The sequence below is a fragment of the Lissotriton helveticus genome, chromosome 5_1 (genome assembly GCF_964261635.1).
Source record: "Lissotriton helveticus chromosome 5_1, aLisHel1.1, whole genome shotgun sequence".
In the NCBI taxonomy this organism is placed as follows: Eukaryota; Metazoa; Chordata; class Amphibia; order Caudata; family Salamandridae; genus Lissotriton; species Lissotriton helveticus.
Window position 1 is genome coordinate 5,777,279 of NC_136065.1, and position 18,151 is coordinate 5,795,429.

Genomic DNA, 18,151 nt, shown 5'->3' on the forward strand with positions numbered 1-18,151 from the left:
GCCAGAACTGGCGAGGGGATAGTATTCCAAATCGTATGACACCTTACACGACATGTTTTGATAAAGCCAAACCAAAGTTGCTATATAACCGCGAGGATTATAAGGCACTTAAGAGTATATGGTATGGCGTTATCCTGAAACAGCTTAGGGAGTTGTTCCCGACGGCTGCAGACAGGCTCAGCTCATGCTAGAGCTCCATCTCACATAAAACCAAGCACTCTGCCTCCAGGATTGATGAGGCCTTCCATAGGAATGGCTCACAGGTTTATATGTGTCCAGATATAGGTTTAGATATAGGTATACTATATCTAAGCAAGGGGTGATTACACCACCTTACCCCAGCTGAGTGATCAGCCAGTTGTGTCAATTTAAGAACCAGCCAGGGGTGGCAAAAGATATGCTGCAGCCCCTGGTAGGCCTTGGTGGCCCCTATGCCCTGGGCACCTATAGTGCTTTATACAGGGGCTGACAAGGAGTCCATTTCCAATTGTGGTATGTACCTAGGGTACATGGAATCCATTTTACAGAGAGAGCAGATGGCCTGGGGCCCTGATTAGCAGGAAACCAGGTCAACTAAGTCAAAAACCAGCTAAACACAGGCAAAAAATCTGGGGTAACCATAGTCAGGTAGCCACCTTCCTACACAACCCCCCCCCCCCCCCAAACGAAAGGAGATAAGGCTATCCTTGGCCAGGTAAGCCTATATTGCCTGAGTGGCCATATAAGGAAGTACCTGCACTAGCATGGGTACCCCCTGTCTCATGGTCCACTAAGCAGTCCCTCACCCTGGGGGTATTAGAGGGTCTCCACCATAGGGAATCACTACCTTGGGTGTGTTTATGCAAAGTTAAAGGCTGGTTTGAATATGGAGTATTGAAGTGAGGCTCCACTAATTTAGGGCTCAGCTTCCTCCAACTATCTTCCACCATATGTGCCTTTCTTACTTTAACTGAGTTGCACTGTGCTCTCAGGGTCAACCTCTGGCTACCTAAAGCTGGAGGCTGGGTCCCTCTGTTTGGCTTGCTGGAGGGACAGTTCAGGTTTGGGCCCTTTGGGTCCCAGGTTTGGCTGTGCCCAACAGAATCCATCTGTGGGAGGTCCCTAACTGTTTTTAAGGGGGCTCCCTCAGGAGTTTTTAAAGTTTTCACCTTACTAGGGCTACTAGTTTTGGTGCCCCTAATCTGTTGATGGGGGTGCTTTATTTGACAGGGGGCCCTCTGGGTCTCACTGTCCTTCTTGTCCTCTGCAGCCCTGGGCTGGCTAAGGCAAGGTAGAGAGGGGCAGGTTACCTGCTCCAGACTGGGTCCAACCTGAGAAGGGTCCACCGCCATCAGAGGCTCTGTCAGGCCAGGCCTAACAACCTCTGGGGCAGTTCCTTCATCAGGGGTAAGATCAGTTCCCTGAGGAGGCTGATCCTGTCCTAAAGTCTGGTGAGGGGGAGATTTCTCTTCCTCCTCCATGCTCTCAGTTTGTGTGGAGTTATCCATAATTTCAGGTTTCACAACACACATATCAGTTTGAGTTTGGGCTGTGGCCATCACAGCCCCACCAACCTTTTCAGGAGGAGACTCAGTTTGGGTTTCTGCTGTTATCATAACAGCTTTGCTATTCTGTTCAGGAAGAGCTTTTGCTAAAGATGGGGCAGAGAGTTTCTCAGCCCTACCAACCTTTTCAGGAAGGACATCTTGGATTGGGGCTGTAGCCATTACAGCCCCACTAACCTTTCCATTGGAATTTACCATTCTAGAATGGATTTCCTGTTCAACCTCAGCCCAGGCTGAGATTTCCAAATCATTACCAAGTAGGCAGTCTACAGGCAAGTTTGATGACACTGCCACTCTCTTTGGGCCAATGACACCTCCCCAGCTGAGACTTACTACTGCCATGGGATGATTTGTTTTGATGCCATCAATGTTTGTTACCTGGTATGTGGCACCAGGTAAAAGTTGCTTAGAGGGGACTATACCATCAGCCACCATGGTGATGCTAGCCCCTGTGTCTCTAAAAGCTTCAACTTTCAAACCATTGATGATGGGCTCTTGTCTATACTTGCTCAAGGTATTTGGGCAATCAGAGAAGTTGGCAAACCCCATGCCAGTCTCATAAACAAGATTATTTGGTGATGGGGACCTGGATAGGCCAGGGTCCACCTGAGCTCCAAAAGTAAACCCACCCAGATTCCTGGGTGTGCTTCCACTTCCTGGGGGATTACTGCTGACAGTAACAGGAGGTGTTGAAGCTGGATTTGGAGGTATATTTTCTTTATTGTTATTCTTGGGACAACAGTTGTCTGTTTTGTAATGCCCAACCTGTTTACAGGCATAACAATAAGGCGTTTTCTCTGTTGAAGAAGTGTCTTGGGACCCACCCCATTCTTGGAGTTTTGGGGCCCTGGGGAAGTCTTTCCTTTATTTTTATCCCCACCCTTATCTTGAGGTTTGGTAGACTCCTTCTTCTGGTTACTGTCCTGATTCTTAGGCCTAATCCTGGTTCTGACCCACTTGTCTGCCTTCTTTCCCAATTCTTGGGGAGAGGTCAGATCAGAGTCCACCAGGTGCTGGTGTAAGAGCTGGTTCTGACAATTACTTAGGTTCTGCTCCCTCATAATCAAATTATACAATCCTGTAAAGTCATGTACTTTGCTGCCATGTAGCCAACCCTCCAGAGCCTTAGTTGCACAATCAACAAAATCAGTCCAGTCCTGAGTCTGTGCCTTCTGGGTGTCTCTGAACTTCAACCTGTACTGTTCAGTGGTTAAGCCAAACCCATCTATTAGGACACTCTTCAGGACTTTGTAATTGTTTGCATCCTCATGTCTGACAGTGAGGAGCTTATCTCTCCCTTTCTCTGAAAAGGACTACCATAAGATTGCTGCCCACTGTTCCTCAGGAACCTGCTGTACCATGCAGGCTCTCTCAAGAGCAGTTATCCACTTGTGGATGTCATCCCCTTCCTTGTAGGGGGCACAATCTTTGTCAGGTTTCTACTATCATAGGACCTGGGTTTCTCTTTAGGAATATTGCTGCCACCAGTGGCATCTAAGCCACACAATTTTTGCTCTCTTGCCAAGGCAAGTCTAGCTTGAGCCAAGGCTACCTCCTCCCTCTCTATTTGGAGTTTGACAGCCCTCATTCTGGCCCTATGCTCTAGCTTTTGAGAAGCAGTCATGCCTCTCTGAGATTCTCTTGAGGCACTAGAAATATGAGAGTCCCCTGAGGGAGATCTCACTCTTCTGTTGCCTGGGAGAATGATATGGTGGGATCTGGGGAGGTGCTGGCCCTCTCCATTTCCCAGTAGGTCTAAGTTGGCCTGGTTAAGCCTGGCAACTAGGACCTGGCTACCCCTCTGATCCTGATCTTCTGGGTCCTCTACATCTGAGTCCTCTTCCCCCTCCTCTCCTTCTTCCTCCTCTGGAGTGGTATCAGTTACAGGGGGGTTCACTCCATCTCCTGACTCTAAGGTAACTTCATTCACCTTCTCTAAGTCATCCTGTTCTAGAATGGCTATCAGGATAGGACAGGTGGGACTTCTGCCCCTTTTTAACCCTCTTGAGATGCACAAGGCAATCAAGTCCTTTCGGGTTAATTTGTCATAGCTGGAAGTTGCCTTGGTAAGGTCAACTGTCACAGGAGCAGACCCTGAGGCTATTCCTGTGTCAGACATGACTCTAGTGTGGTGTAAGTGATGCACCTACCTACACTAAGTGTTTCCCTACTGTACCTTGCTAGTGAGTTGTAGTCAGGGTGTGCTAATCCCTTTAATCTACAACTACTAAGTTCAGTAGAACTTAAGTATGCTAAGCTTTTGATTTATATGTACCTAGAGGTACTTGATGTGATCTTTCAATTTGATAAAAGATTGCAATGGTAAAACAACAGCAAGCTCAAATCCGCACCGCTGCTCACCAATGTGAGAAGTTGGCCTGATAGGTGATGTTTCCAATTCTGGAACCACCTGTTATCAGACCAAACAATCCCTTATGGTGTCTGGTTGTAAGTCAACCTTATTAGACAAGCTATCCTAGGGGTAGCATGGACTAAGCAGCCTAAAGGCTTAACTTAAGAGGTCGTGTTAAGCGAGCTGTTTTACCACATACAATCCTGTAATATCAAATGAAAGGACACCACACAAGTATATATTATAAAAATATATGTATTTATTACTAAAAACAATCCCCAGTATTCTTTATGAATAAAAGGGCACAAGCGTTAAATCAAAAGCACAGTTTAAACATACAAAGTTGCACAGTTATGGATGAGGGCGGGGGGCCACTCAAACCATATACTAAACAAGTGGTATAAGAGATACCAATCGAGCAGTGGTTAGGCCTAGGGCCTAGGGAATCGCTGGGAGCAGTCAGGACAAGCAGTGCTGAAGTCGGGAAAAGCCCGCGGGATTCGGGTGCAGTGCAGAAAGCGCACGCATGCACCAATGTTAACCAATGGTGCGTAAAAGTTGTAAAGTTAAAGTTTAAGGACACTTCCGCTGAACCTAGAGGAACAAAACTTAAGACACAGACCCTAGAGATGTGTACCAGTGTGGGAACACCGGCGGAGCAAAGTTACCTCACCCACAGGAAGCGGGTGCACAGGGTCGAAGTTGAGTCGGGTTTCGTCACGCAGGGTCTTGGTGCTTGAAGCTGAAAGGGCTGCAGGCGGGGTGAAAGAGAAGTGTCCGGTGGAGTCCAAGGGTGGACTCAAGTCGAAAAGTATCTGAAAGCAGAGGGGACAGAGTCTGGGTCACTCAGCAGTGACCAGGGTAGAACCAGGACGGAACCAGGCAATGTCGGGCGCAATCAGGTGGTCGTCGAGGAGCTTCTCTCCGCTGTCACGTGGGCTCTGGGGCATCTGCGACGTCCAGGAGCAGGTCACGATCTGTCCCACGAGGGCTCTCACCGTCGGCGCAGTCGGCTTCAAGTTTGGAGCAAACAACACTTGGCAAGAGCAATCCACACGGAACCGGGAGATTGCTTCTCACTCGGACCAGGAGGGTCAGAGTGGGGGCTCCTTTTCAGGGGAGCTGGTGCAGATCTGGAGCAACCAGATTCACAGGTCGAATTTCAAAGTTCGTCGGCACAGGGGCCACTAGCCGGCTGGCAAGTGACCGGGCCAACGCGTTGAGCCAAATGGAGCAGAAGGGCCCCACGCAGCACTCGTCGAGTGTGGAGGGCTGAACTTCGGTGCAAGAGTGGCTCAGGGTTGGGGCTTCTCAAACCCCGGTGTACAGCTTCGAGGGTCACTCGTGGGCTGCACGGTCAGCGTCTCGTGGTCAATTCAAGATGGCGTGCCCCACGCTTCCGGTCGCCTCCACGGGTCTCAGCTCTGCAGGGACTGTGGATCGGGCTGTTGGAAGACAGGCAAGCTTGATCTCGTCGATCTCTGTCGCTCGAGTTCCGGCGGGAACTGCGACAAAGCAGACGTCGATGGCTGGATGGTGCCTGTTTGCACAGGGTGGTCACTCCTTGACCACAAGGGAGATTCTTCGGGCTTCTACGTCGAGTAGGATGTCGAAGGGTCCAGAGTTTCGTTTCTTATGTTTCATCAGGATAATCTGAAGTGTCTTGGCACTGCTCCCACTCTTATTCGAATCTGGGGGGCTGGATTACCTGCTAGGTCCCCTCTTATGGGTGGGACCCAGGAAGGGGGTGGATACACCCCTTTCCTTTGATCCAGGCCGCCCTGGCACGAGGGCTGGAGTGCCCCAGAACCGGTTTGGCCGGATTATGCAAGGGGCAGCCTTGTGCGCCCCAAGCAGTGTCTGGTTTCTTTCAAACCTCCCTGCTACAATCCACTATCTCCTGTCTGGAGGGTGGTAACACCCCCCCTGCGACAGGAAACCCTTTGTCCAGGCCCCATTTGGCTGAGTTTCGGTCAGCTGCAGGGGGTCAGACTCTTGTCTGTGGCAGAGGCATCCATTTTGTGGATCTAAGGCCTTTTTAGAAATTAACCGCATTTAAGTAAAGTAACATGTCTTACCCCTCTAGAGGGGTGGAATGCTATCCCCGTCGCCAGAACTGGCGAGGGGATAGTATTCCAAATCGTATGACACCTTACACGACATGTTTTGATAAAGCCAAACCAAAGTTGCTATATAACCGCGAGGATTATAAGGCACTTAAGAGTATATGGTATGGCGTTATCCTGAAACAGCTTAGGGAGTTGTTCCCGACGGCTGCAGACAGGCTCAGCTCATGCTAGAGCTCCATCTCACATAAAACCAAGCACTCTGCCTCCAGGATTGATGAGGCCTTCCATAGGAGTGGCTCACAGGTTTATATGTGTCCAGATATAGGTTTAGATATAGGTATACTATATCTAAGCAAGGGGTGATTACACCACCTTACCCCAGCTGAGTGATCAGCCAGTTGTGTCAATTTAAGAAGCAGCCAGGGGTGGCAAAAGATATGCTGCAGCCCCTGGTAGGCCTTGGTGGCCCCTATGCCCTGGGCACCTATAGTGCTTTATACAGGGGCTGACAAGGAGTCCATTTCCAATTGTGGTACGTACCTAGGGTACATGGAATCCATTTTACAGAGAGAGCAGATGGCCTGGGGCCCTGATTAGCAGGGAACCAGGTCAACTAAGTCAAAAACCAGCTAAACACAGGCAAAAAATCTGGGGTAACCATAGTCAGGTAGCCACCTTCCTACATGCGATTTCTACATGAATCCCGTTTTGCGAGACTTTAATAGCGATTCCTTAATAATCGCTATTAAGGACTCGCAAATCGGGACATTGATGAATCTGGCTGTTTGTCTTCAGTTAGTTCTATTAATCGGGCCCATAGAGATTAGCACTGAAGCTGGAATTCAAACAGACAAGTTTATTAATCACTCATGAGTGGGACCACGTCCACACAGAACTCTCAAGTGCTGCCTGAGGTAGTACATTCAATACAGAGACCATGGTGCTTATATACAGAGTTTGTTGCAGAGTAAGTATGTAGTTACAAATAGAATGTACAAGCATACACAGGCATAACTACTGACAAACATGGACAGATGGGAGATCACTTAGTCAGCAAAGTGGGAGAGGGAACAGAACTGCTTACAGCAGCCAGAAATAGTCGACAGTTACATCTTTAGCCAGGTGCATTCTAGCAGCTACAGGCCTTTTCTCAGCACGTACATTGCTTTGGCTTAGTACTGACACAAGCAGAATAGAAGGACAAGCAACCTTGAAGATGGAAGAATTACATAGCTAACAAAATGGATGCCACAAACAAGATGGCTTCAGCTCATGCTAACGGCAATTATTTTCAATTTCCACAATCGGGTAGCCGAGGGGACCTCCCTGACGTACCCCAGTAGGCCTACCAACGGTGTGCAGCATATGTCTACCCTGGTAATGCCACGTGCTGTGTGTAAATACTTCGTCCCAATAGTCTGCTATCGGTGAACAGTAACATGCCAGGTGGAGGAACGTGGCGTCTGATAGTTTACAATTTCCAGCACTGGCTATCTGATCTTAGTCCCATTTTTTTAAACTGCAGGGTAGTTCTATATAGCTGATGCATGAACTTAAAGTGTAGCAATCGTAATTTATAATTGGGAGATAGTGATACCAATTGTACGCAGCAATATTGCCACTGCGCCTCTGTGAGTGAGTTTCCCAACTCTGAGTTCAATAGTTCTATTGCGCACTCTTTGTCACTGAATCTTCACGTTGCATGGAGTGTATAATCGGGTGATTAATTTGCGGGTGACTCATTGTTTAATGTGTTTTCCAAAGGGTCAAGAGTGGGCGGCAGGCCAGAAATGTGCTGCGCAGTTCCCTGCAGATAGCTCTCAAATGATGATATAATATGGCGTCTAAGAGATTTGGAGGCACACTGTCTGCTGCCTGCAGGGAGGCAATGAACTAATTTCTGGGTATAGATCTGCAAGCGTGGTAAGTCTTAGATTCTTTGCCCGCTTTGATGCACCCATACTCAGTTTGTATCTTGGGGTGATGGGTGCCAGAAGTCAGAACTGAGGTGGGGTACAGGCCCCTTTGTAACGCAGGAGGGTGCAGGTGAGGAGATGAACATCATTTAACCCCCTAAGTGCTAACATTTTCTTCCCTTCTCCGTCCATACCTCCCCAGAGAGTCAGTGGTGAACCGAGTGATGGACAAGCTGGCCCCCCTTCATGACCGTATTTACTGCGCCCTTTCGGGGTCTGCGGCCGACGCACAGCAAATGGCCGACATGGTGAACTATCACCTGGAGCTGCACAGGTAAGAGGTTAGGGGGAGGTGCTGGGACGCTGCTGTGTCTTTTCTATGTGCACTTTTCCTCTCCATTCCTGGGTCTATCATAATAACATAATGTAAATATAAGGACCCCCTGATACTGATAAATGTTCCCAGGGCAGGGAAAATACAATTGTTTAAGACAAATTTCATACGTGAGAATTGGTCTAATAAATATACGAGACCATTATCCACACAAGATAGAAGAAGACTCAGAGTACCACAATTCTCATTAAAAATCTTTATATTCATACAAAATTACTTAACAAACTACAATTGATTGTATTTGTCTGTTTGAATAAACCTATAATATACAATGACATCACAAAAATCAACAGTTTTGAAAAAAGATATATGAATTTCCAATACCTCATACAACAGGCAAAGCTGTATGTCCTATAAAAATAGTCAACACAGGAAACACTGTATGGTCAATCAAAAGGTTAACTACATGCAGAATTATAAAGACAATAATCAACTGAATAGTACATATGGAGCAAACCAGAAAGTATAACATTTGATGATACAGTATAGTGGCTTTTTAATTCAATGATGAATCTTCATAAAGTCCTGAGCTGAAGTGACCCCCTCCTTAGAAAATATTCCATGTTGGATGGAAGGACTTTAGCCAGTAGGATCAGGGAATGCTCACGCCCCAATGGAAGGGTACATGCAAAAAGAGTAGCCACCCTACAGGTAAGTCGACCATTGGCTAATACCTTGCAATGCCTCAGTATTTAGGGGAACTCCATAACCTTGATCCTGAGATTCCTGCAACCTAAGAAGAAAAGGAGGTAGAAGACGCCGTGCCGCCTAGCCTGAAGACGACTACTCATTTGGCCCCAGCCCACTGGCCTGTCTCCTGCTCAAAGACCCTGCAAAGAAGACAACACCTGTCCTGTGGCCAGCGACTTCCAGAACCCAAGGAAGACTGCTCATGCTTCAACAAAGCCAGATCTCCGGAGGACAGCGCTCTGTCCAGAGGAATCAAACTACAAAGATTCCGGATCCAGCTGGAAAAGCAATCCCTGCCCACTCTGCACCGACACCCACGGCCCGAGTCTAAGTGGCTCACCTGTCCAGTGAAGTCCTCCAGTGTTCCTGACCTCGAGATCTGCATTGGCTGACCTCGTCTGGACTTCACGAGGACGCCTGCAGCCTCATCTTGAAGAGTCTCCCTGACGCGACCGGCTCAGGTAAAGAACATCCGACACCAAATGCCACCCCTGCATCCTCAGCCCCCGACATTGGGGAGCCCCGCCGATGGTGCCCATCCCTCCTTCGACATCTCAACTTACCTGCCCAGCTGGTGGTTACCTTAATCCAGCCTCCTGGTCTCAGCCTGCAGCCTCTTTTTGCGACCAAGATTCCCCATTGAAAATAATTGGTTGCCCGACGCTGATTGCACCCAGCTGCCCCCGCCGCCCCTTGCCCATAGTGGTGAAAGGTTGGTGCTGCCTTATGGCCCCCTTGTGCTTGCTTTAACCCCTGGAGCCTCTGCCCTCAATCCGTGGGTACCTACCTGCAAACAGATAATCTGTGTGTGCCTGAGTCTCCATTGACCAACATTGGGCCCAGTGACCTCTGTACCTGGCTGTCCTAGTGCAGCTGATGGTGCAGTTCCTACCTTGATCTGACCCTTGCCCAGTGTTAGTCCAAACCCACAAAGACTGGATGTACGAGTCAAGTATTTACCTGTACTGCATGTAACTGTTTTCCTTCCATAGGATTGAATTGCATTTTCTGCCTATTACACTAAAGGTCTATCTTTTACTAAGTTTGCTACTGTATACCTAGAAACCGACAAGCACAGCGACACCATCCACTTGTTAGAACTCTTGGCGTCTCTAGGCCTTGACCAGAAAATTGAAGCTCCCACCCACTTAGCGGGCTATACTCTGGACGGGATTTTTTCAAATAATTCTTACCTAGCTGTCAGAGATATACTCCCCCCTATTATGGTCTGATCATAAGGCTGTGTTTTTTTCAGCCTACTCCATTCACAAAGAGTAGCCAGAGCGTCACCCTCGGGGACCCTACATTTTAGATAATGGAGCAAGATAAACACACACAAGCTTGAAAGAACCCTGTTAGATACACTTCCTTCAAGAAGTATAACTGATGACAATGTGGAGATAACTGCTCATAGATTCACTACTTGGGTAAACAAGCATTTGCAATGCAATAGGTCTCGCATTAGGTAAGTGTGAGCTATTGGTAATGTAAATGATACATTTTTTAAATATGTGTTGACTTTGAAAATATATAAATTAATAGCATTGTTATTCACAAAGCCAATAGCTTACACGTTCCTAATGCGAGTCCTATTGGCTATGGCAATGCTTGTTGGTAGCAAGCAAAGACAGTGCTGTTGTGGTGCTGAGTGATGCTGTGGTTGGGCTGAGTGATGTGGTGGTGCCCCTGAGTGATGTGGTGGTGCCCCTGAGTGATGTGGTGCTGTCCCCGAGTGATGTGGTGGTGTTCCCAAGTGATGTGGTGGTGTTCCCAAGTGATGTGGTGGTGTCCCCGAGTGATGTGGTGGTGCCCCTGAGTGATGTGGTGGTGTTCCCGAGTGATGTGGTGGTGTCCCCGAGTGATGTATGTGGTGGTGTCCCCGAGTGATGTGGTGGTGTCCCCGAGTGATGTGGCGGTGTCCCCGAGTGATGCGTTGGTGTCCCTCAGTGATGTGGTGGTGTCCCCCATTGATGTGGTGGTGCCCCTGAGTGATGGAGGGTGGAGTTGGTGGGTGGAGTTGGTGTGTGGAGGTGGAGGTGGAGTGTGGAGTGTGGAGTGTGGGGTTGGAGTGTGGGGTTGGAGTGTGGGGTTGGAGTGTGGGGTAGGAGTGTGGGGTTGGAGTGTGGGGTTGGAGTGTGGAGTTGGAGTGTGGAGTTGGAGTGTGGAGTTGGAGTGTGGAGTTGGAGTGTGGAGTTGGAGTGTGGAGTTGGAGTGTGGAGTTGGAGTGTGGAGTTGGAGTGTGGAGGTGGAGTTGGAGTGTGGAGTTGGAGTGTGGAGTTGGAGTGTGGAGTTGGAGTGTGGAGTTGGAGTATGGAGTTGGAGGGTGGAGTTGGAGGGTGGAGTTGGAGGGTGGAGTTGGAGGGTGGAGTTGGAGGGTGGAGTTGGAGGGGTTGGGTGGAGCAGGAGGGTGGAGTTGGGTGGAGCTGGAGGGTGGAGTTGGAGGGTGGAGTTGGGTGGAGCTGGAGGGTGGAGTTGGAGGGTGGATTTGGAGTTGGAGTGTGGAGTTGGAGTGTGGAGTTGGAGTGTGGAGTTGGAGGGTGGAGTTGGAGGGTGGAGTTGGAGGGTGGAGTTGGAGGGTGGAGTTGGAGTGTGGAGTTGGAGTGTGGAGTTGGAGGGTGGAGTTGGAGGGTGGAGTTGGAGGGGTTGGGTGGAGCAGGAGGGTGGAGTTGGAGGGTGGAGTTGGAGGGTGGAGTTGGAGGGGTTGGGTGGAGCAGGAGGGTGGAGTTGGGTGTAACTGGAGGGTGCAGTTGGAGGGGTTGGGTGGAGCAGGAGGGTGGAGTTGGGTGGAGCTGGAGGGTGGAGTTGGAGGGGTTGGGTGGAGCAGGTGGGTGGAGTTGGGTGGAGCTGGAGGGTGGAGTTGGGTGGAGCTGGAGGGTGGAGTTGGGTGGAGCTGGAGGGTGGAGTTGGGTGGAGATGGAGGGTGGAGTTGGAGGGTGGAGTTGGAGGGTGGTGTTGGAGGGTGGAGTTGGAGGGTGGTGTTTGAGGGGTTGGGTGGAGCAGGAGGGTGGAGTTGGAGGGTGGAGTTGGAGGGTGGAGTTGGAGGGGTTGGGTGGAGCAGAGGGTGGAGTTGGGTGGAGCTGGAGTTGGAGGGTGGAGTTGGGTGGAGCTGGAGGGTGGAGTTGGAGGGTGGATTTGGAGTTGGAGGGTGGAGTTGGAGTGTGGAGTTGGAGTGTGGAGTTGGAGTGTGGAGTTGGAGTGTGGAGTTGGAGTGTGGAGTTGGAGTGTGGAGTTGGAGTGTGGAGTTGGAGTGTGGAGTTGGAGTGTGGAGTTGGAGTGTGGAGTTGGAGGGTGGAGTTGGAGGGTGGAGTTGGAGGGTGGAGTTGGAGTTGGAGGGTGGAGTTGGAGGGTGGAGCTGGAGGGTGGAGCTGGAGGGTGGAGTTGGAGGGTGGAGTTGGAGGGTGGAGTTGGAGGGTGGAGTTGGAGGGTGGAGTTGGAGGGTGGAGTTGGAGGGTGGAGTTGGAGGGTGGAGGGTGGAGTTGGAGGGTGGAGGGTGGAGTTGGAAGTTGGAGTTGGAGGGTGGAGTTGGAGTGTGGAGTTGGAGGGTGGAGTTGGAGGGTGGAGTTGGAGGGTGGAGGTGGAGGGGTTGGGTGGAGCAGGAGGGTGGAGTTGGGTGGAGCTGGAGGGTGGAGTTGGAGGGTGGAGTTGGGTGGAGCTGGAGGGTGGAGTTGGAGGGTGGAGTTGGAGGGTGGAGTTGGAGGGTGGAGGGTGGAGTTGGAGGGTGGAGTTGGAGGGTGGGGTTGGAGGGTGGAGTTGGAGGGTGGAGGGTGGAGTTGGAGGGTGGAGTTGGAGGGTGGAGTTGGAGGGTGGAGTTGGAGTTGGAGGGTGGAGTTGGAGGGTGGAGTTGGAGTTGGAGGGTGGAGTTGGAGGGTGGATTTGGAGTTGGAGGGTGGAGTTGGAGGGTGGATTTGGAGTTGGAGGGTGGAGTTGGAGGGTGGAGTTGGAGTTGGAGGGTGGAGTTTGAGTTTGAGTTGGAGGGTGGAGTTGGAGGGTGGAGTTGGAGTTGGAGGGTGGAGTTTGAGTTGGAGTTGGAGGGTGGAGTTGGAGGGTGGAGTTGGAGGGTGGAGTTGGAGGGGTTGGGTGGAGCAGGAGGGTGGAGTTGGGTGGAGCTGGAGGGTGGAGTTGGAGGGTGGAGTTGGGTGGAGCTGGAGGGGGAGCTGGAGGGTGGAGTTGGAGGGTGGAGTTGGAGGGTGGAGTTGGAGGGTGGAGTTGGAGGGTGGAGTTGGAGGGTGGAGGGTGGAGTTGGAGGGTGGAGTTGGAGGGTGGAGTTGGAGGGTGGAGTTGGAGGGTGGAGGGTGGAGTTGGAGGGTGGAGTTGGAGGGTGGAGTTGGAGGGGTTGGGTGGAGCAGGAGGGTGGAGTTGGGTGGAGCTGGAGGGTGGAGTTGGAGGGTGGAGTTGGGTGGAGCTGGAGGGGGAGCTGGAGGGTGGAGTTGGAGGGTGGAGTTGGAGGGTGGAGTTGGAGGGTGGAGTTGGAGGGTGGAGGGTGGAGTTGGAGGGTGGAGTTGGAGGGTGGAGTTGGAGGGTGGAGTTGGAGTTGGAGTTGGAGGGTGGAGTTGGAGGGTGGAGTTGGAGGGTGGAATTGGAGTTGGAGGGTGGAGTTGGAGGGTGGAGTTGGAGTTGGAGGGTGGAGTTGGAGGGTGGAGTTGGAGTTGGAGGGTGGAGTTTGAGTTGGAGTTGGAGGGTGGAGTTGGAGGGTGGAGTTGGAGGGGTTGGGTGGAGCAGGAGGGTGGAGTTGGGTGGAGCTGGAGGGTGGAGTTGGAGGGTGGAGTTGGGTGGAGCTGGAGGGGGAGCTGGAGGGTGGAGTTGGAGGGTGGAGTTGGAGGGTGGAGTTGGAGGGTGGAGTTGGAGGGTGGAGTTGGAGGGTGGAGGGTGGAGTTGGAGGGTGGAGTTGGAGGGTGGAGGGTGGAGTTGGAGGGTGGAGTTGGAGGGTGGAGTTGGAGTTGGAGGGTGGAGTTGGAGTTGGAGGGTGGAGTTGGAGGGTGGAGTTGGAGGGTGGATTTGGAGTTGGAGGGTGGAGTTGGAGGGTGGAGTTGGAGTTGGAGGGTGGAGTTGGAGGGTGGAGTTGGAGTTGGAGGGTGGAGTTTGAGTTGGAGTTGGAGGGTGGAGTTGGAGGGTGGAGTTGGAGGGTGGAGTTGGAGGGTGGAGTTGGAGGGTGGAGTTGGAGGGTGGAGTTGGAGGAGTTGGGTGGAGCAGGAGGGTGGAGTTGGAGGAGTTGGGTGGAGCAGGAGGGTGGAGTTGGGTGGAGCAGGAGGGTGGAGTTGGAGGGTGGAGTTGGGTGGAGCAGGAGGGTGGAGTTGGAGGGTGGAGTTGGAGGCTGGAGTTGGAGGGTGGAGGTGGAGTTGGAGTTGGAGGCTGGAGTTGGAGGGTGGAGTTGGAGTTGGAGGCTGGAGTTGGAGGCTGGAGTTGGAGTTGGAGGCTGGAGTTGGAGGCTGGAGTTGGAGGGTGGAGTTGGAGTTGGAGGCTGGAGTTGGAGGCTGGAGTTGGAGGCTGGAGTTGGAGGCTGGAGTTGGAGTTGGAGGCTGGAGTTGGAGGCTGGAGTTGGAGGCTGGAGTTGGAGGCTGGAGTTGGAGTTGGATGCTGGAGTTGGAGGGTGGAGTTGCAGTTGGAGGGTGGAGTTGCAGTTGGAGGGTGGAGTTGGAGGGTGGATTTGGAGTTGGAGGGTGGATTTGGAGTTGGAGGGTGGAGTTGGAGGGTGGAGTTGGAGGGTGGAGTTGGAGGGTGGAGTTGGAGGGTGGAGTTGGAGGGTGGAGTTGGAGGGTGGAGTTGCAGTTGCAGTTGGAGGGTGGAGTTGCAGTTGGAGTTGGAGGGTGGAGTTGCAATTGGAGTTGGAGGGTGGAGTTGGAGGGTGGAGTTGGAGGGTGGAGTTGGAGGGTGGAGTTGCAGTTAGAGTTGGAAGGTGGAGTTGCAGTTGGAGTTGGAGGGTGGAGTTGGAGTTGGAGTTGGAGGGTGGAGTTGGAGGGTCGATTTGGAGTTGGAGGGTGGAGTTGGAGGGTGGAGTTGGAGGGTGGAGTTGGAGGGTGGAGTTGGAGGGTGGAGTTGGAGGGTGGATTTGGAGTTGGAGGGTAGAGTTGGAGGGTGGAGTTGGAGGGTGGAGTTGGAGGGTGGAATTGGAGGGTGGAATTGGAGGGTGGAATTGGAGGGTGGAGTTGGAGGGTGGAGTTGGAGGAGTTGGGTGGAGCAGGAGGGTGGAGTTGGGTGGAGCAGGAGGGTGGAGTTGGAGGGTGGAGTTGGAGTTGGAGGCTGGAGTTGGAGGCTGGAGTTGGAGGCTGGAGTTGGAGGCTGGAGTTGGAGGCTGGAGTTGGAGGCTGGAGTTGGAGGCTGGAGTTGGAGGCTGGAGTTGGAGGCTGGAGTTGGAGGCTGGAGTTGGAGGGTGGAGTTGGAGGCTGGAGTTGGAGGCTGGAGTTGGAGGCTGGAGTTGGAGGCTGGAGTTGGAGGCTGGAGTTGGAGGCTGGAGTTGGAGTTGGAGGCTGGAGTTGGAGGCTGGAGTTGGAGGCTGGAGTTGGAGGGTGGAGTTGGAGGCTGGAGTTGGAGGGTGGAGTTGGAGGCGGAGGCTGGAGTTGGAGGGTGGAGTTGGAGTGGAGTTGGATTTGGAGGGTGGTTTTGGAGGGTGGAGTTGGAGGGTGGATTTGGAGGGTGGAGTTGGATGGTGGAGTTGTAGCCTAATGCAGCCCCTGGTGATCCGGAGAGATGACACAGGATAGGGAAGAGAGGGCGGGCAGGGCCTGAGTCCTTGTAGCGGACGACCAGCTTTGGGGTCAGAGCTGAGATGAAAAGGGCAGCCAGCCATGAGAGTTGTAAAAAAAGAAAATCACGGGGGACCGTGTTTAATAAAAGAGAGGGCGGGCAGGGCCTGAGTCCTTGTTGCGGACGACCAGCTTTGGGGTCAGAGCTGAGATGAGAAGGGCAGCCAGGCAGGCATGAGAGTTGTAAAAAAAAAAATAGTAATAGCTTGTGGCACTGCACCCTTTACTAGCTTAGTGCATTTGCGCCCGCCATTAATGTTACTAAAAACGCACAATGTAACTTTTACAAAATGTCCTTGTTCGAGCCATGCAAAATAAGAGAAAGGGAAAAACATTTTCTAAATAAAGCACAGTGATACAGAAATGCACAGTGATGTAGAAGACCGCAGTACGAGGGGTAAAGAAAGGAAGGTATGTAGGATAGAGGTTGCCTGTTTTGGCTCCCAATGCTTTGAGTTTGTGGCAATAAGCTTGAGTTACAATGTTAGCAAGAGGAGAGTGATGATGCTAGCGCATAAGGCTATTGGGGCTTAACAGCTAGCTACTAAGAAAAAGAAGGAGAAGGGCCAAAAAAAGGTTGTTTAACGACCACGACATCTCAAAACCCAACATATACTAGAAAAATAGTAGGAGATGTCTGGTCCAAGGAACTATTTGTGTGTCGTATTGAGACTAGAAATCCGAGGGACCATATAGCCACATTAAGAAATGACACTAGGTTGAAAAATTCCCATCAGCCCACCCTTATGGCGGAATGTCATCATGTGGGATACGAATGGTAAATCCAAATCTCGCCCAATGCATCTAGTAATGATGCTGAGATGGATTATCGAAATACTTTTCTAACCACAGTGTATTTCAGATGGTGTGCAGTGCTAGTGAAAATAAAGTGAGAAAATAGGAAACTAAAATTGGCTACTAGGGCAAAAAATGTGTTTAATAAGTATTGTCCTAGTGTCAAAGTTTAAAACAACGCCTGATAGTTTGAAATTATAACTATACAATGGCACAGTGCAGTGGGGTCAACATGTTTCAGCTCTAAGGGACAAACTGTCCAGCTTTCTTCAGGACCAGATAGTAATAGCGACTGCAAAACAAGTATTTACAAAAATGTGAGAATAAATCGTGAGGATAATTATACTCATATTGTGCAGAGACACATTAAATTACTCCTACCAGGAACTTGGATCCCCAATGTTTGCTGGTGGAAATTTTATCATTTGTCCTATCCTGTAAGAAAAAAGATAGTGCACAAAACATACAATGAACTAATGTGTAATAGTCCCTCGGTGATAAAAAGACAAAACACAACAACACAAACATAGCGAAGAGAACTCTCAACGCTGCCCAGAAGGCTCATGGTTCTCCTGGTTATTCTGATACAAGTGAACAAGACATTATTGCAATGTACTACTTACCCAGCGTTTTGTGGGAAGTAACCTTACCTCGTCCGGCACCCGCTCGGGAAAAAATGAGGCCCCGCTCTGTTAGAGTGGAAATGGAAATATGAAGAGAAAACAACCTCAGAAACTTTTCAGAGGTGTGTAGATACATTGCTCCCTCATTACCATAATCTACTAACATAAGCCAGTTGTTTTATAAAAGAAAGACTAACCCTCAACAAACAGGAATGGCTACAACTAGGCATGGAAAGGCAGGGTTTGATCAAGAACCCAAATAGCTTTTATTCAACAATTCAGAAGAAAAAACTGGAAAAATTATTGATTGAGACAGTGCTAAATCATAATCTCCAGTAGACTCTCATGTAGAGAAGCCAAGTTAAAAAGGAAAACTATCATGTAGAGAAGCCAGGTGAAAAAGGAAAGCAGGGGAAAGGTACTTATCAGCTCAAAAGCAAATCTATATCACAGACACTCTCAAGGAGCCTACCTGTCCGGCGGTACCTCACACCAGCGTCCGAGTGGGAGTGAAGGTAACCAGATCCTTTTTCGCGCGTCTATTTAAGCGCTGTACTAATTGATTAAGTGAATAATTGACTTCACATTTGCTTGCAAAAATGTGGCCGATCGTGCGCGAGTACCGCGCATTACGATCAAGCAGTGACCGGGACACTAGTCTGAGTAGCGCATGCGCAGATAGTACGTCTTATCGCGCATGCGCGACGGACTAGTAAGCATTCTATCGCGCATGCGCAAAGGAACAATGATCCAACGAGCGCGTTATACAGCAAGATACAGGATAATAGCTGTATCTTCATTAAATAGACTATCGAATGGAAATCGAATTTGTTATTACCGCTTGGTGTTAAGCCGGTATACTATTGTTAAATGATTTTATCAAACAATAAGGCCGAAGTAGCGCCCAACACAGCCAAGTTTTTAGAGATGGACATGATTGGGATTTAAAATCTGAACATGCTGAACAACAAAATTACAGGGTATCTGTGTCATGGCAGTATAGAGTATGGCTATGTATTATGAAATA

At 50.5% G+C, this 18,151-nt stretch overlaps 1 protein-coding gene across 1 annotated transcript in view; it reads left to right on the top strand.

The window, feature by feature from the left end:
* Positions 1-18,151, top strand: part of LOC144752887 (proteasome subunit beta type-9-like) — a 118,751-nt gene that overhangs the window by 31,193 nt on the left and 69,407 nt on the right. The window contains exon 2 of the mRNA XM_078640714.1: positions 8,085-8,216. Coding sequence (XP_078496840.1) covers positions 8,107-8,216 — 110 coding nt within the window. The 5' untranslated portion in view covers positions 8,085-8,106. The remainder of the gene's footprint in view (positions 1-8,084; positions 8,217-18,151) is intronic.